Source organism: Mesoplodon densirostris, chromosome 1 (genome assembly GCF_025265405.1).
Source record: "Mesoplodon densirostris isolate mMesDen1 chromosome 1, mMesDen1 primary haplotype, whole genome shotgun sequence".
NCBI classification, from domain to species: Eukaryota; Metazoa; Chordata; class Mammalia; order Artiodactyla; family Ziphiidae; genus Mesoplodon; species Mesoplodon densirostris.
The window spans coordinates 9,396,453-9,415,828 of NC_082661.1; the positions used below are offsets into that span (position 1 = coordinate 9,396,453).

Here is a 19,376-nt window from a genome sequence, read left to right on the forward strand (position 1 = left end):
AGCTGGACCAGGCTGTCAGTGCGCATGCGCCGGACTCCAGCTCCCCGCCCCCCCTCGCAGATTTTGAACCCTCCGCCCAAACCGGCCGGCGCGCGCATGCGCGTTTACGGTAGTTGGTCTCTCTCGACCCCGGCGAGAAGCCGCGGCTCTAGGGTTTGCAGCCGGACGAGGCGGAAGTCGCTCTGTTCCTTTACAGTCCCTCAGTCTGGTGGAAATTAAAGAGCTGTAAGAGAGGTTCCGGAGCTGGCCTGGTGTGTAGGTGGCCAGATGGAGACCGAGACCGTACACCCGCCACTGACCCGCCGCCCGCCGCTGGCCTCTTCCTGGGATGCCGCGTGCGGAGCCCTGGCCCAGAGTCTCCATCTCAGCCGGTCTGGTCTCGGCGCCCGGGACGCCGACTGGGAGGAGCTGCTGGCGCCGCCTGCAACCGGGTGCGCCGGGCCGGCGGGGACTGGGGTTGTGCTCGGTGCCAGCCACGCTCCTGGGGGAGCCGGGAGGGGAGGCGGGGGCCGTGAGGGGAGAGGGTCTGGGCCCGGAGCCGAGCCGGTGACGGTCTGTGCGGGCGGCGAGGGCAAGGGGGCAGGTCCCGGGTGGCGGGCCCGCGGGAAAGAGGAGGAGACTCCCGCGTGAGCGCTGGGCGCAGGGGACGGGGGGCAGGTGACCTGAAGACTCGGCGTTTCACTCCCATCCCCCTTGTGTCCGTCACGTTGGCTCCTGAGGCCCCCTGTCGGGATCAGAACCTCCTTTCTATCCCGAAACAAAAACTTACTGTCGACCAAAATAGGCATTAAAAAAAAAAAATCCAGATGTCGAAAATCTTCATCAGCTTAGCTTTGAAAATGGCACACTTTGGTCCTTTATTGCATTCTGCACCCCGCCCCACCCCCACTTCTGAACTGTTTTTTAATGTACACTAGCTGCCCAGTACATATATTTCATTAACTGGACAGGCAATTATAGGAAGTCGCTTAGAATGTATTACAGAAGTCAAGGGAAAAGAGAGTGGAGAGCCCTCACGTCTAAAGCATCATTTCCTTAGGAATTCTGTATTGGGCATTTCGTCAGTGCTTTGCAAGGCGCTTGGTCTCCAAATGTAAATGAATAGGATAACATGTCAACCCCTGTGGCCCATTAAGTGGGTTAATGACAGTGTTCAGAGAACTGTATAATATTCTTCATTTTCTTTTCAGCGAGGATCTGGTGATTTTGAAAAGGAACGTGAACAGCCAAGATGAAAACCCCTGCTTCCTTTACCTGAGATGTGACCCTCCTGGAGGTGAAGAAATCGTTTCTATTGGCCTTTTAAGTTCAGCAAGAAATATGGAAGTATACTCAGGAGAGGAGTACTGTGGAACCAGTAGGGGCAAGAATGTTTGTAATGTTCTGGATAACAGGTTTGTGACCTATGCGTGTGGAAGTGTTCTTCTGAAGTAGTGTTTTATTTTCTTGAGCTTTTGCAGTATTTACTGATTCTCTGACATTGGTGCCAGATACTAGGGGAGAGAAGATAAAAACATACCAGCAGACATAAAAGTTTAGACCTTTAGGGATCTTAAAGACAGTCTAGATCAGCCTAGTTGTTTTTATAAACGTGGAAGTTGAGAGCTAGTGGAAGAGAGAGAAGTTGGTAAAAGATCATAGCTAGTTCGTGGCAGACTGATCAGATGAAGTTCTGGTAAGTGTTTCTTGTCTGTTTTCTTTAACTCACAACAATCTGTTTTCCAAAAATTAAGTTGTCTATCAGTCTGGCACTTTGAACATTTTCCTGTAGGAAACTCTTTACAGATAGTGCCTGAGCCCAACACTGTGCCATACCAGTATACTTATTTAACCCATTATTATACTTCTTGATTTTTTTTCTGATTTCTTTCAAAGATTCTGACCTAATCTCTCCTTAATACGAATCAAAATACGAAGTGTTTTATATACCGTGCATGTTGGATACAACGGGTATGTTATTGAGCTTTACAGTGTACTCTGTGCTGCATGAGTATACATTTGATATCTAATTTCATTTTCTCATATAGCTTGTAAGTGGCAGATGTTGTCTTTGTAGCCAGTGCACTTCAGTAGCAAGTCCCAGCTGTTTATGCCTCACAAGGAAAACTGAATCTCAGGATTTAAATATTGTCCCGGAAACCTTTATTTTTAAATGTAACTATTAAAAGTGATAGTGTGTGAAACTTTTTATGTTAATTCCTTTTTATTTTTAGTGAACATGAAAAGATTATTTTGTACAAAAAATATCTAAAATTGGAGTCTTCCACACATGCTTGTAAAATAAAGGTAAGTCATTCCTAAATGTCACATAGTCATTCCTAAGCTAATTTAAAAACTACAGTTGTCTTCCTATTATATATACTTATTATCTGTAGGTTTGGTAATGTAGTGAGTCCAACTTGGTCCCTGGTTTTAGGTCAGAAATACTCCGTAAACATGTAAAAAGAAATTCTTTTCTCAAAAATTTTCAACATTCTTCTGTTAAAATTTGACCATTTATTAGCTACGATTGTAACCAAAAGTGGTGTTCAGCTGCTCGCCACTCAAAAGCCAATAAAGAGGCCAGGTTGGTGGACAGGAAAGTTTGCTTTGTTTAGAATGCCGGCAACAGCAGGGGTGGGGCGTTGGGGGTGCTGGACTCCTGTCTGAAGGCCAACTCCGCCCACTGACCATCTGGGGAAAAGAGCTTCTATAGACAGAGGGAGGGGGCTGCATGCAGAAACAGCACAGCCAGCTCTGACAGTCATCTTGAAATTGGTCATGTGGTGGCCTGACCAGCATCATCTTGATTGTTCTTCAGTTCCAGGGTTGGTTTGTTCCCTTTTCCTTGAGGCCAGTTTTCGGAATTGTGGCAGCTTATGTTGTGGCTACAGTCTGGTCATCATGTAGTTAACTTCCTCCACCTGGTGAGGGTTTCAGTATCTATAAGACAGCTCGCAGGATGTGGCTCAGAACATGATCTATAGCCCTTGAGGAGGAACTAAAGGTCCTTGACTTTGCTTTATGACTAAACTATTACTGTTTTGTCCTGTTGACTGCTTCTCTTTGCTTCTCCATTTTTGCACTTCTCTGATTAAACTTATTGTTTGGCTAAAGTTTTTCCACAGACCAAAGGCAGGCTGAGGACAAGGTGGGGCAAGGACCATAGGGTCCTGCTCCATTTCCTAGTCATGTCATGTACTGTTGTTAGTACAGCAGTATAGTACTTTTGAGCCTTAAAAGAACGGAGTTAAAAACATTTTTTATCTTTATATAAAACGTAGGTGCCAAGAAAACCACAAGCAGTTTTCGTCCCCAAATCTAGAAGGATAGAGCACAATCAGGGAGGATTCAGACATGGGTACCACAAAGTTAAAGGAGTTTGGATTGGTGTCTTTAGCCTGAAAAATAGTATTCACATGAACTTTACTAAGGTCATCAGATCTAAGGAAATGGTACTGAGCTGGAAATAGAAAGCCCTATTTTTATAAAATTTTTATTGGAGTCGAGTTGATTTACAGTGTTGTGTTAGTTTCAGGTGTCCAGCAAAGTAAGTCAGTTACACATATACATGTATCCACTCTTTTTTACATAAGCCCTGACTGTTAAATGAGCTCTCTTGCTGACTAACACAATAACCTTGGGCAAGTTCCTTCACCTTTTCGACCTCCCTTATGGGTAATATTAGGGAACTGAAGAAAATTCTTGCATTGATTATTTTTAATTTCTCAAATTCTGTGCTGATTATTACTTACAGAAGAGCACACAACTGATTATCCCAAGATGTTGTTTTAGGTGTATATACTAATAGTTTCTAAATTCATTTAAATAAGACCGTTCATTCATCCAACAAATACTGGAGTGCCTGTTGATGCCAGATACTGTACTTGGCATTCAGCAATTGGCAGTTATGAAATAAATTGGAACGAAGGCCTCACATCGCAAACATTAAAGCGGGCAAGACAGATAATAGGTTGACTCAGTGTGCAAAATAGGTACTACATTCGCTACTGAGAAGGGCTTGGGGGTTAAAAAGCGGAACAGGGATAATATGGAGGTTGGAATGTGGGTGTTTACACTTCATGAGGTATTTACTTACTTATTGATGATCTTTGGTGCCACACTGAGTTTTTAGATCATGGGTCTGTATTCGCCTGTGTCTTTGTGTGATATATGGGTTTGTTGTGTCTCTGAAGGTGAATGATGTTTGAAACTGTGCTGTGGAAGTACCAGGGAGTGAAAGAGTGTTTCATTTAGGGACATCCTTGGGTTTGTATGAAAGCTTCTTCTGGGCCAATAGTATATGTAAGTTAAAAGTAATAGTTACTGATGCATATGTTTGAGCACTTACTCAATGATATGTACTGGAAATTTTAACACATAACCCTCATAACAACCATGTGAACTCATTTTACTCCTGATTCAAGTTTGGTATTTGCCCATGGTCACCCAGGCAGAGCCATCACTGAACTCAGGCCTCTCTGATTCTAAATGCTGTTTTCGTTCCACTCTGCTGCTTTGTTGTCCTACACCACACATGAAATGTCTTTTGGTTTAGAAGCATGGACAACGTGAAGAAGCATAAAGCATTGGAAAAGCTACTGGGATAGAAGCCAGAAGAAACCAGCTCAGAGCTCAAGCTTGCTAATTGGGTGTCTTTTGCAAGTTAAAAAAAACACCCTGAACTCGTCTTTTTATGTGTAAACTGTTGAGCTCTCTTAGGTTGTATTGATATTCCCTACAGTTCTAAATTCTAAAATCCTGACTTATTTATACTTAGTATTTCACAAACACTTTGCATGTGACACTGGACAGTCTTATTTTGTATTAAATAATACTATAGCAAGTTTCAGTATGTTATGATCTCAGATTGGTATAGTTTATCTTTAATTCCCTAAAGTAAGTAAGTAGAACATTATTTATACATAATCTTTTATTTAAAAAGGACTTTTTGCATTTACATTGTTTTCTTGAGTCTTTTTTTTTATTATGACTTGTTCTACAGAAACCTTTAAAATGTACTTGAAGTTAATTTTTAGATTCTTGAATGCTTCACTCTTCAGTATTAACAAGAAATGAGCTTAAATGATGATTATTTTTATTATCATTAATTTTGCTGAATTTTTGTATTATAATAGCTGCTCTCCTTTGGTGAAAAGCAGTGTGTGTTCATCAGTAAAGTTGTGGTACACGTGAGGCCACTTTCAGCAAATTCTTCAGCAGGCTCTCCTGCTCTAGGATCAAGGATAGACCTGGAGAGGGTCCAAACCATCATGGAGTCCATGGGGTCAAAGTTGTCATCTGGAGCTCAGCAATTGATGAATATGGTTATTTTCCAGCAACAGGTGAGTAGAAATGGATTTCTTTCCAGATACTGTTAAAATTCTTTAAATGATGTCTTCTTATAAGGACATGGAGAAACATAAATCTTTTTATTTCAACTTTTGTTATTGACTTAACTGTTAGTTTTACTAACTTTTCTAAAAATAACATTCTGTAGACCTACTCTCTTGCAAAAACATATTTCTATTATAGACTTCACAATTTTCCATGAATTCACTCATTTATTCATTCAGCAAGTATTTATTTAGCCCCTTCTTAGTGAATACCACAGTTTTGGTTACTTTAGAAGATTCAAAGATGAATTAGTCGATAACCTGTCGTTAAGGATCTCTGTGGTCTTGTTAGGGGAGTCAGGGCATCTAAGTGGGGAATAATGAGGAATGCTAGGAAAGGCTTATTAAGGGAAGCAGCGTTTTATCTAGGCCTTTAAAGAGGAAGGGTGGGATTAGGCAAGTAAACTTGGAGGGATGCAACTTGAGAGGTAGAGAACAGTATGGATTAAATCTTCAGTGCTAGAGGAATAGGATGTAGCTAGGAAATGAATACAAGTTAATTTCTCTGGAGTGAATAAGTGACGGGAAGTTTCAGGTAGACTGGGGCTGGATCTTAGAGGATTTTGAATGATGTTATAGAGTTTGTGGGTGTCTTTTAGCTCTGTTTTAATAAATTTAATCCGCTATTATGTGTAAGATGAGTCAGTAGGAAAGATGCGTCAGCAGAAAGTGAGGCTACAAGAAGGAAAGCAGCTCTGTTATTTCCGTCATCCAGAGGAGAGTTAATGAGAGTCTAAACTTGGAAGGAGTAACCTGATGCTGGATTGTGAGAGGCTACAACAGTGGGGCCATTGGGACTTGACAAGTAACTTAATATGGGTTTTGTGGGAGAAAAACAGAATCAAACGTGTAACTAAAGTTTTGAAAATGGTGATACCATAATATACATGGAACCCAAGGTGGGAAGCGACTTGGGGGAAACAGGAGTTTAATTTGGGAGTGTTGAGTTTTAGGTGTGAATAACACATGCCCTGGGATGATGATTTGAGGCTTTGGAAACACAGGTGGGGCTAGTGGAGTGTAGGGAGGTTTGGGAGGAGCATGCCTGGTAGATGATGGGGAAGAGGGTGAGGGGAGAGACCGGAGCCAGGAAGGAAGACCCTGGGAGAGTAGGTGCGTTTGCTAAGAATACGGGGAGAGGAAAAAGGAACCAGAAGAGCAGGACACAGCAGTGCTTCAGAGTCACAAGAGATCTGATGTCAGGAGACCTGCATTCAAAGCTATTAGTTCTGTGTTATTTGGCGTCGCTTCCTCTTTTTGAGGATAAATTTCTTCGTGTTTACAATCTAAACGATAATACTGGTAAGATCATAGGATGAAAGTTTAAAACCAATAACGTGAGTTAAAAAACTTACATAACTTTTGTGAGATTTGCCAGTATTAATTTAGGACGAGTATCGTTGGATCAACAGGCAGACATAGGAGAGCAGGGGAGTTGCTGATGGTCTTGGACAGCATGGAGAGCAGAGCTGTGAACTGAACAGCGTCCACACTCTTCTTGCTCTGGCACTGGTGTCTCACCTCCATACCTCAGGAGGCTCCTAGCTGGTCCTCCTGCTCCACGCTCCCTCTCCACAGTGCAGCCAGCATGATCTCAAAGGGTACATCAGACTCGACATCCCCTGTGCCAAGCCCCCTGACTGCTTCCCTTGACACTCAGAACTGATCCAGATTCCTCACGCTCTCATCTGAGGTCTGGGCCCACGTTGTCTCCTCAGCCTCATCTCCTGCTGCATCTCCTTAGATGCCTTGCTCTAGACATTCTGATGTGGGTATTCCACACATATCCAGACGTGCTCCCACCTCAGGACCTTTGCCCTCTTAACTGTTCTCTTTGGCCAGAATCCTCTCTTCCTGGTCTTTGCAAGTGTGCCTTTTTCTTGTTATTTCAACCTCATCTTAAACATTCCATCTTGAATGGCACCTCCGCTAACCACCCTGATTAGAATATTATTAGCCTTTTCCTCCAGATCTGTATCATATATTTTCATCAGCGCTTTCTTGCCTGTTGTTGTTTATGTGTTGTTTTGTGTATCTCATTAAAATACAAGCTTTGTGCAAAGAGGACCTGTCTGTCTAGTTTATGGCTCCGAGTAAATTTTATATAATATGTATGCCCTTTGGATTATCAACTAAGTACTCCTTGGAGATCTTCAGGGGTCAGTTTGAATAGTGATGAGATGAAAACCTGATTTTGAGGGATTAGATAGTAAATGGGTAGTCAGAATGTGGAGGTAGCCAGGGTAAAGTGGGTTGTTTCAAGAATGATAGAGATAAGGAACCTGCCGGTATCAGAATCCCTTGGAATGTTTATAAAGTGCAGAATCCTGGCCCTCACCGGTGACCTGAAACACTGAGGCTGTGATTCAGGACTCACCTATCTTATACAGGCAATGCCAGATGAGTCTTATGCATAGCATAGTTTAAGAACAGATGTTTGAGGGGAAGGATCCAGTGGACATAGAGATTAAACATTTAAAGACAGAAGAAATTTTTTGTGTGTGGAACATGTTGGAAACATTAGAGAGGGTTAATGAATTCAGTAAAATCAGTTCATGGACTGATTTTTATGTTTTAAAACCTTGACTTTGGGAAAGAAATGACATGAATAGTAGTTTGTGGGGGGTTTTGCCCATGTTTTGAGGGTTTTTTGTTTAATTCCCAAAATAATACATTTTCTTTGCTATGAATTTCCGTCCACTCGCAAGTACGTAAGGTGTATTGTAAGAGTGCTCTCCCAGCTCTCATCCTGTTCCCCAGCTTGGTGTGTGTCCTTGTCGCATTTTCTATCATATAGAAAACAAGTCCTCCAACCAACAGCACGTGTGTTGTAACCCCCCAACACACGTGCTAAATCATTATCTGTGGGGACATTTGGGAAACCCCCTGGGGAAGAAAGAAGGTGATCCTGTTAAATTGTCTTTTAAACATGCTAATAAAAGTCTTCTTTCTCGTGGGGAGGCTATATTTATGAATGATTCTCACAGGATACACCTGGTTCTCTAGGATTGCTTTTGTCCACAAACAAGGAATCCATGGAATGTCTTCCTGGAAAGTGTCATATAAGCTCTGTAACTATCTGTTGAGTATAAAGTAGGGATGTTTCATGATCAGAATGTCTCCTTCTATGGAAGGGGCGTAAACCCACACCGTTTGCAACCTTCATATGTTAATTGGGGCAGGGCCTGTTCTGATGAGGAAAGAAAGGACCTGGGGAACAGCTTTCTAGACTCCCTGCTTCACCTTTGCCTTGTGGTTCCTTGTTTTCTGGAAAGTTTCTTAAAGTGATTTCTTATTTCCTTGTATTTGAAGTTCATATGTGCTGAATTTCATTTGTTTTTGCTTTAGCAATTTAGAATAATTGAGTAGGAATTCTGAATCGAAGTGCCTGGCATAGTTGTCATTTAATGTTATCTGAGGGAAAGCTGTGCCCCATTTTCTCAACAAAAATATATTCAGTTATTCAGGATTTTCACTGTTTACCTTTTTCATCTGAAAAGATAAAAACATCTTTTTTTCTTGCTTTTTCAAGGTGATACTTTTTGGATTTTATGATAATTAAAAAAGTTAAAGATAGAACTTTCAGAAATCCTACAAGATGTTCAGAGATACTTATTTTTTTCAGAAATCTCAGGGTATGTTTGCAAATTTGTATTTGTCTTGTTCACTGTCTTATTTCCAGTCCCTGAAACAGTACCTAACACAGAGCAGATTTCTGGTAAATATTTGTTGAATGAATGAGTTTGGGGCTGGCTTAATCCAAGAATCATTTTTTAGAATATTCAGAAAATATACGGACTGAGTGTTTTCTGCCAATCTTGTATAGTATTTTTCTCAGTCTCTCTTAACTAGATACTGAGCAACATTAAGTATGAGATGATATCCCCTCTAAGAATCCCTAGTAGAATTCTGTGTTTAGAAGTTAAGATGGAGGTGTATAACTTAACAGTTAGATAGGCTAGAGGTAGTTTTGCTTTTCTCTTGTGGAAAAATTGAAGAGCATAGCAAGAACATGGCCCTGTATAGGAGACAGTGTAACCTGCTCTCAAAGGTGAGCCAGAGTTTTCTCAGGAAATAATATAGCATAGCCGGTTGAGTTGAGGCCACGAAACATAATCATTACCCTACAAATTATTAAGGCAGACTTAACCAAAAGGTAGCTTGTTTTAGTCATTGAAAATGTCACAGAAGTACTCATATAACATCATACTTTAAGTATGTAACTATCTGGTCTATCTTCCAATGAAAATAAATTGCATATTCTTTGGTTGAATTACCATATGTGACGGTGGGCAGATGATTCTATTTTTCCTGTGTATTTTTTTTTCTTTTAACATCTTTATTAGAGTATAATTGCTTTACAATGGTGTGTTAGTTTCTGCTTTATAACAGTGTGAATCAGCTATACATATACATATATACCCATATCTCCTCCCTGTTTCGTCTCCCTCCCACCCTCCCTATCCCACCCCTCTATGTGGTCAGTAAGCACCGAGCTGATCTCCCGGGGCTATGCGGCTGCTTCCCACTAGCTATCGATTTTACATTTGGTAGTGTATATATGTCCATGCCACTCTCTCACTTCGTCCCAGCTTATCCGTCCCCCTCCCCGTGTCCTCAAGTCCATTCTCTACGTCTGCATCTTTATTCCAGTCCAAGGCAGATGATTTTTAATTGTTTGAAAGTTATCAGTTACTGTGACTGAATTGAGAGTACTAGATTTTATTACCGTAAATTAAGGAAACATTCAAATAAGCCCGTGCAATTTTACTAAGTATGCTTGTATTTATTTGAATATTTTCCATAGCAAAACTAGTGAAATGATTAGAAATCCTGACTCTGGAGTTCGGTGGCCTGGGTTCCAGTCCTGCTTCTGCCACTGACTAGTTGTGTTACCTTGGCCAAGTTAACTTTAGTCTTGGTCTCCTCACTTAATATTGGGATAGTAGCTATAGCCTACTCCATGTGAAAGTTTTGAGGATCAAATGAAAGAAGGCACATCGCCTGACTCTGAGTTGCTCCAGAGGTTACCTGTCATTATGATTCATGTTAATAATAACATTTTCTTATTTACCTGGCTTAGAATTGTATTCCCACTGGAGAGCAGCTTCAGGCAGTTTTGGAGAGCACTGGATACAAGCACATGATCGGACTGCAATCATCTTCTACTTCAGGAGCCTTCAACAAGTCATCCTCCACACCTTTCCCTTCCAGAACTGGATTGACATCTGGAAACATGACTGAAGACTTAAAAGCTTACATTGATCAAAGTACACAGCCAGCTGGTGGAGGAAATATGACAAGCCTCCAAGAGTGTAAACTTGTGCCACAAAACCATTCTCTTCCTGAGAATGATCTTAAGAATGCAATATCTTCTTTGTTACCAAAGAAAGCAAGTGACAACTCACATATACCTAACTCTGAGTTGCTGCCTGTTCTGCAGAATCTGTGTAGTCAAGTGAACCATCTCCGTGTGGGACCCAACAGCAAGTGGCAGGAAAGCATCACCAAGCCCGGCGAAGGCGCTGTTGGCGTTACGTGAGTACTTAAGACAAGTGTGGTTTAGATTGGGGGCAGGAGGGGGGAGGCAGGTGGAGGAAAACAGGTTTGTTTCAATAACTACTGCCTGAAAATGTTTCCAGAGAGGATTTTAGGAGCTTTTACATTTCACCATTAACACACTATAGGAAGGAAATACTCAGCAGAGTAGGACGGATTGCTTTGAAAGAAGTGGGTAAAACTGGAGGTGCCGATTTCTCAGGCATCTGATGGAAGGGGTACAGGCAGCAGGTAGGGTCAGAGTAGAGAGGTGTCTGCGTGAGTGGAGAGGAGCTGTGGGGACCATGATATGGACATTTGTGCCCAATTGTATGAAGTGAGCCATTGGAACAGATTTCCTCTGTAGATCGTGTGTGACCCAGGCTAATTTCGGAGTCATCCAAACATTTTTCAGCTCTAAATTATTTCTAGTGTACAGGCCCTTATCCCCTGATCTCATAATTCCATTTTTTCCAGTCCTGCTTTGATTGAGGGGTGGCTAAGTGTTTAGTATGTTCTCCGTCCTTTATATAGACGTAATGTGTCCAAATTTCACACTAGATTGGAATTCAGGACTCTAATCATAGTTCTAGCTTAACTATTTTGCCTTACTGTTTAAATCTTTTGGCTTAGCCTTTTTTCCCATGTCAAATGAGGGAGTTGTATTGGTTGAAATTTTAATGTCTCTAATAGCATTGAAATTTGAGGAGTTTAATAAGTTATTGAAAAAAAAAGTGGTTCTTACTTGGGCAGGACAAGGAAGGATAACAATAGTCTTTAATAGTTGATAGTCTACATCAGTGTTAACTTGTGATATAGTAAAACAAAACAAACAAAAAATAAAACCCAAAGAAAAAAACATAAACATTTAAAAACTGCTTCTGGGTCCAGCTGAGATGGAATGTCCCTATTTCTCTCAGATCCCCCTTTTTACCAATAAAATCCCTGGACATAATACAACAAACATACAAAGACTGTAAAAGGTGGAAAGAGGTCAGATTGCTCAGGGACTGTGAGGCTTAGTGTTCCTTGGTTCCTAGTTACCTGAGAGTTTCTTTCATCATAGATGGGTATAGGATTTTGTCAAATGTTTTTCCTATGGCCATTCATATGATCATGAATCTTCTTCTGTAGTCTGTTTATATAGTGAATTACATTAATTTCAAAAACTGAACCCACCTTGTATACCTAGAATAAATCCCACTTAGTTGTGGGCTGTAATTCTTCTTTACACAGTGCTGGATCTGATTTGCTAATATTCTGTTGAGTATTCTTGCATCTAATTCATTAAAGATACTGGTCTGTATTTTTCCTGTACTGTCTTTGCCTGGCTTTCTATGAGGGTAATACTGGCCTCATAAAATGAGTTCCATGTCTTAGAAGAGATTGTGTAAAATTAGTATTATTTCTACTTAAACTGTTTGGTAGAAGTCTCTAAGGAAACCAGCTGGGCCTGGATATTTCTTTCCTGGGAACTTTTAAATTACAAATTCAATTTCATACATAGTAAAGTTGTCAATTCTCCCCATTGATATGAAGACTTAATGTAATGCATACTGAAGTTCCACCACAATACTTTGTAGACATAGACAGGATTATTTTTAAAAATATATGAACAGCAAAAGAGGTAGAATAGCTAAAACAACTTTGAAAAAGAAGAATGAGGGCTTCCCTGGTAGCACAGTGGTTAAGAATCCGCCTGCCAATGAAGGGGACACGGGCTCGAGCCCTGGTCTGGGAAAATCCCACATGCCGCAGAGCAGCTAAGCCTGTGTGCCACAACTACTGAAGCCCGTGCACCTAGAGCCCGTGCTCCGCAATAAGAGAAGCCACCACGATGAGAAGCCCACGCACCGTGACGAAGAGTAGCCCCTGCTCGCCGCAACCAGAGAAAAGCCCGCGCGCAGCAACAAAGACCCAACGCAGCCAAAAATAAATAAATAAAATAAAATAAATTTATTAAAAAAAAAAAAGAAGAATGAAGTGGGAGGAATCACTCTTCCCAATGTCGAGTCTTATGTAGTGAGAGTATTCAAGATGATGTAGTGATGGCAGAGGGACAGACACATAGGTCAATGGAACGTAATAGAGAGCTCAGAAATAGACCCACACATGGACTTCCCTGGTGCAGTGGTTAAGAATCTTCCTGCCGATACAGGGGACACGGATTCAAGTCCTGGTCCAGGACTATCCCACAAGCCATGGAGCAACTAAGCCCGTGTGCCACAATTACTGAGCCTGCGCTCTATAGCCTGCAAGCCACAACTACTGAGCCTGTGTGCCACAACTACTGAAGCCCACACGCCTAGAGCCCGTGCTCTGCAACAAGAAAAGCCATCGCAATGAGAAGCCCACGCACCGCAACAAAGAGTAGCCCCCGCTCACCGCAATTAGAGGAAGCCTGCGTGCAGCAATGAAGACCCAACTCGGCCAAAAATAAAAATAAATAATTAAATGAAAAGAAATAGACCCACATGAATATGCTCAACTAATTTTTGACAGAGGTGCAACAGCAATTCAATAAAGGAAGAATAGTCTTTTTAACACATGGTGCTGGAGCAATTGGATATCCGAAGGGTAAAAAGTGAACCATGACCCAAACCTCGTACCTTATACAAAACTTAACTCAAAATGGATCGTAGACTTAAATGTAGAACATAAAGCTATAAAACTTTTCTAATAATACATAGGGGACAATCTTTGGGGACCTAAGACAAGACTTATTGGATATGACACCAAAAGCAAGGTAATAGAAAATTTAATATATTGGATGCCATGAAAATATAAAACTTTTGCCCTGTGAACGACTCTGTTAAGAGGAATAAAATACAAATTACAAAGTGGGGAAAAATATTTGCAAATTACGTATCCAACAAATGACATATCTAAAATATAGAAAGAACTGTCAAAACTCAACATTAAAAAAATCCAATTAGAACATGGGCAGAAGACATAAAGAGACATTTTTTCAGAGAGGATGTACAAAAAGCAAATAAGCAGATGAAAAGATGTGCGACTGACCTCATGGCTATTAAGGAAATGCATATTAAAACCACAATATACCACTATACAGTTATTTAAATGGCTAAAATAAAAAGTTTGAAAGTGGTAATGATAGCAAATGCTGATGAGGATGTGGAGAAACTGGATCTCATTTTAAATCCTGTGAGGTTTTAAAATGGTACAGCCACTCTAAAAAATATTTTGGCAGTTTCTAATAACTAAACATACAGTTGTGCTCCTGGGCATTCATCCCAGAGAAATGAAAACATCTGTCCACACAAAAGCGTGTACACAGTTGTTCATAGAAGCTTCCAGTAATTTAATAAAGTTGTGTGGATTAAAAAAGAAAAAAACTATTTAAATTGTACAGTTGCTTGGGGAAGTACTTGGAAAACCTTAAAAAAATCTTGCAAGATTACTTTAGATTTGGAGCTCAAAATCAAAAGGACCCTTTCTAAAGAGCCATTCTTTGAGGGTAGAAATTCCATCATCTTCATTTATATATTCTCATTTCAATTGTATGCTTAAATGTTTAAAGAATTGAAGAAATAAGAATGCTTTGGGCATTCAGGATTGTGGTCACCTGTTGAGTGTGTATTTTAGAACCTGGAAGTGTGTTGTACGGAGACAGTATAGTTGTGGAGACAAATTTCAGCAATGTGTGTTGGCTGCTTTATTGTACTACAGTTTGGTTGTTTTTGTTATAATATTAGGGAAAATTGTTACATTATTATTTTTTAAATTTACTTTTAGAATGGAAGAGCAATCCATTTGTTCCTACTTGGAAAAGATTCTTTCTAAAAATATGGAACTGATGGAAAAGAAACTTATGGACTACATTGATCAGCGAATATATAAACTCCAGGAGCACATAGATAATAAGATTGCTTTGTTAGTGGACTTGCCACAAAGTCCCAACTCCCCACCCTCTGGCATGCCTCTAAGACATTATGACTCTGGAGAAAGACTTTCAAATGGAGAAAGATAGCACTGAACATGTTCAAAGTACTACAGATATTTATTACATATTTATTACAAATCCAAACCCCCAAAAGTCAAAGCAACTATTTAATGTCATTTGAGGATCACCGTTTACTTACATAAAGCAACCTCAGTGTTCATTTTAACTGACTGTTACTGTAAATCTCATCCTGTACACTAAGAGTTAACATGATAGGGTCAAAAATTTTTTTGTTTTGCATATTTTTCACTTTTATAAGAAATTCACATATACCTCTGGGTTGCTTAAAGTGTTCAAATTTTTTAAGGATTTCTAATGCTTTTCATTAGTTGGTAGTTTATATGTGTTTGATTGGAATACTCTTAATATTTAGAAAGACCTTATGTTTTATGGGTGTACAAAATGCTTAGAATACTTGATATTTTTTCTTTTTCTAATTGATCTTAGAAAACTGGGTACTTAAGACTTGCAACCTTTAATTTCAGATCACCATATTACCTTTTTTATTGTTTATTTCAGATAAAAAATTAGATGTGATATTTGGCATGTGTAAAATTGGTTTACATTGGGGCCATTAATTTTGCGTTCTGTCACACTGTAGTTATGGATAGAAAAGTAAAAATTAGAACTGACCTATTCTTTGTTAGGATTATTACTTTAGATTTTATGTTTGATGTAAAATGAGAGAAGTCATCTTGTCTGATCTCCATCAACTCAGAAAGTAGAAGGAATTCTCTCCTTTTCTGAGCTGATACAGGTTCTTCTTTCCAGAGCCCTTTTCTGATTAAAGTGTGAAATGCTGAGGTTCTGCATTGAAGGATTAAGGCATATGAATCCAGGAGATTGGAGTTCTCTCTGGCAGACATGATTTTCAGAAATTATACCTATTGTATATGTGTTGTAAGGTGATATATTTGCATCTAAAAAATAAATGCATCCACTCTGCAAAGTACTTGTCTTAAACAAATAAAAATATTTTTTTCATCTAATATTTAAGATGAAAAAGGATGGTTTACACTCATTTAGTATGTTGTATTTTGATGAATTTAGTTCTTTGAAGTAAAAACTAATATAAAGTGTGTTCATTTATTAATCACTCTGACCTTAGGGACATGAGGACTTGTATATTACTTTTATCAGTCTTTTCCTAATTTATTAACAACATATGTAGGCATTAGGTAGCATTTCTTTCAGCACTCAGGAGAAATGTGTCTCATTTAAAGCTGAACCCTTTCATTAATAGTTTATACAATTTCTGATTACTGTGGTCTGTTCTTTGATTCACAAATTGCTTTAATATAATTACAACTAGAACACATGCTATGTTTTCTAAAGTAATTAAAATAAATATAATATTCATGATTATAGTAGTAGAAATAATTCAGATGAGCTTTAATTCCTGATCATCTGTTTCTTAATTTCTCCATGTTAATAAAAACCTAAATTACATTTTATATATATTAGAGATTCATAGGTATTGATTTTCTTATACTTACAAATTGCTATAGTATGTATATGTAATTGCTTTATTAAAATTATTATCACCTAAGAAAATACTGCCTGAATTTGCTCAGATAGAAGGAGCAGATCACAGTATGTACAAAATCTCTATTAAGTCTTTTTTTTTCTTGTAACTTTTCTCCCCTTGTATGTGGCACACCCAGTAAGTCAAGTCTGGGAAATCAGGGCTGGCAAATGCACCTTCAGGGGTGTCAGGGTAACCACTGCAGTTTGAGGTGGCTGCAAGGGGTGTGTGGGTGATCAAAAATTAAATCAAGATACAGGTTATTGGGGACTTCCCTGGTGGCGCAGTGGTAAAGAATCTGCCTGCCAGTGCAGGGGACATGGGTTCCAGCCCTGGTCCGGGAAGATCCCACATGCCGTGGACAACTAAGCCCGAGCGCTGTAACTACTGATCCTGCGCTCTAGGGCCTGTGAGCCACAACTACTGAGCCCGCACGCCTACAGCCCGTGCTCCACAACAAGAGAAGCCACCGCAATGAGAAGCCCACGCACGGCAATGAAGAGTAGCCCCTCGCTCTCTGTAACTAGAGAAAGCCCGTGCGCAGCAACGAAGATGCAACGCAGCCAAAAATAAATAAATAAATTTATAAAAATAAAAAAAGATACAGGTTACATATTTTAATTTCCACATTGCGTCCCCTTTGAGTATTCATTCATCTCTGTCTTTCCTATGGTAGCATATTAAGGTTTTCATCCCTCTATCATCACTGGACTTTGATCCTTTTAGGTTCAGGGCAAGGAGTGCGTTTGTGTGCTGCTGCCAAGTGGCTCATAAACAGAGACGACCACTGGAGGCTCCTCCTCACTTAGCCCTAGCCTAGCTTTCCAGGCTCATTGGCCACCACCACATGACCTGCGTTGCAGCCCGTCCTTTCTTCCCAAGTCTCCTCAAGCTGTTGCTTCTGGCAGATGAGAGTCCTCCTGCACTGATCCCCACCTCTTCCTGCCCTAAATCACACTACTGTTCAAAGCTTAGCTGAGGTGCAGCCTTCATGAGCTGCCCTTGGTCTCTCCGTTCCTCAACAAGCGACTGGACACGTGAAACATGAAAAAACAACACAGAAGTTTCTTTTTAGGGGTAAGTAAAACAGTTTAGATTGGCTCAAGCATATGACGCATGTCAGGTAGAGGAAAGGCTTGAAAAGGTAGCCTGGGTCTGGCCTGGGAAAACCATCACTGCTCCACTCGGGATTTGTTAGCACCAAATAATCAGTGGCTCAAGCAGGAGGGTGACATGATTCCCTCTGGGCCTCAGAAAGAAGGAGTGGAGCTTTGCTTGTGACCTCACGTGCAGAAATTCTTGGCATTCTGCTTTGGGTGCTATGAATGTACAACCATGTAACATCTGATTGCCTGACAAAGGGAAGTCAGTGGTGCTCTTCATTTGCTCTCCAGTCTCTGTCAGAATCACCTGGGGAACTTGTTAAACATGAAGGTTTAACAAATCACAATCTAACAAATCACACCAGAGGGAGAAGTGGTCCCTGAGTAGGCATTTCAAAAGATCTCAGGGTTATTATTATTTAGATAACAGGCTGAGCTTGGGGAGTCTGCCTTGGTCTCTATCATAGCACACCTCGACACAGAGCCATCTGATCAGCCCCTCCCATCTGCCTTACCTGGGAGCTGCTTAGAAAGGCAAACTCATGAGCTTTACCGCAAAACCAATGAATCAGAATCTCTGGTGTGGCCCAGCAGAGACCCCTTGGCGAAGGTTCCGTTAAAAACTTAATGTTTTCACTTTCACACTTTGCATCTGGATCAAGCCTGTGAACAGAACACATCTGTGCTTGGAGAAGAGCCGCCATCAAAGGGATCAACTGCTCACATTGGCATCACAGTTTACAAAGTGGTGACACCTCTGTTCTCACTGAAACCTCTCAGACATTAATAGCCACCACCCCCATTGTCAAGCCACACATTATTCATTATCTTTTCACTTTCAAGAAGAAGCAACAGGCTCAGGGAGCTGAACTGCTTTGCCAACCATTCTATCAAGTAAGTGAGGAAGATGGGCCTGGAATCCAGGACTTCTTTCCTTCCCCTTGCTTCCATTCTCTGTTCCCCGTGCCCATGTGGGTTTTGGTATAGAACCTTCTTACTTGGAACTGATCCCCTTTGACATTTGAAATCCAAGGCTGTTGAAAGGAGAAGTGACTCCTCTTCCGTGGCCACCTCTCTCAAGGTAAAGCAAGTACAGCATCTTCCTAGTTGTCCCTTCCTTTCCTCACATCACTACTTCCTCCTCCTTTTTTATTTATTTATTTATTTTTGGCTGCGCCATGCACATGTGCAGCTTGTAGGATCTTAGTTCCCTGAACAGGGATTGAACCCATGCCACCCTGCATTGGAAGTGTGAAATCTTAACCACTGGACCACCAGCGAAGTCCCACTACTTTCTCCTTAAGGACAGTCCCATGCCCTGCATTGGACAGCAGCCCAGGATTTCAGTTTTCTACCATTTTGACATTTTCTCTCCAAATGCCTTCAGAGACCATATTTCCAAGATGACTTAGAGAAAAAAACACAAGGATAGAAAAGCCTGAATTCTCTTTCCATCTTAGTTATTCCTGCTGTGTAACTTTGGATGAGTGGCTTTACCTTTCTTGGCCTCAGTTTTCTCTTCTGTAAGATTGGAGATATCACAGCCTACTTCATTCTCTTGTATGAAGTTTATATGACTTGCCTAGCACAGGCCTAGTATGTAGGAGATATCCAGTAAATGTTAAATTTTTCCCTCCCTCCTTCTACTCTTCTGTTCTCTATCTTCTTAAGTAGCAAGAGTGGGACTCCCCTGGTGGCCCAGTGGTTAGGAATCCATCTTGCAATGCAGGGGACGCCCATTTGATCCCTGGTTGGGGAACTAAGATCCCACATGCCGCGGGGCAACTAAGCCCGGGTGCTGCAGCTACTGAGCCCGTGCACTCTGGAGCCCATTGTCCACAACTAGAGAGGAGCTTGCCCACTGCAACGAA

The 19,376-nt window shown here is 40.7% G+C and overlaps 1 protein-coding gene across 1 annotated transcript; it reads left to right on the forward strand.

Annotated features, from left to right (window-relative positions):
- The first annotated feature begins 127 nt into the window (after window positions 1-127).
- On the forward strand, window positions 128-15,841 carry LOC132490322 (ATPase PAAT-like). Its single transcript, XM_060098582.1, has 6 exons — window positions 128-431; window positions 1,191-1,394; window positions 2,214-2,286; window positions 5,118-5,324; window positions 10,459-10,913; window positions 14,670-15,841. Exons 1-6 carry the CDS (start codon window positions 268-270, stop codon window positions 14,902-14,904), a joined length of 1,338 nt encoding a protein of 445 aa, XP_059954565.1. The 5' UTR covers window positions 128-267; the 3' UTR covers window positions 14,905-15,841.
- The last annotated feature ends 3,535 nt before the right edge of the window (window positions 15,842-19,376 follow it).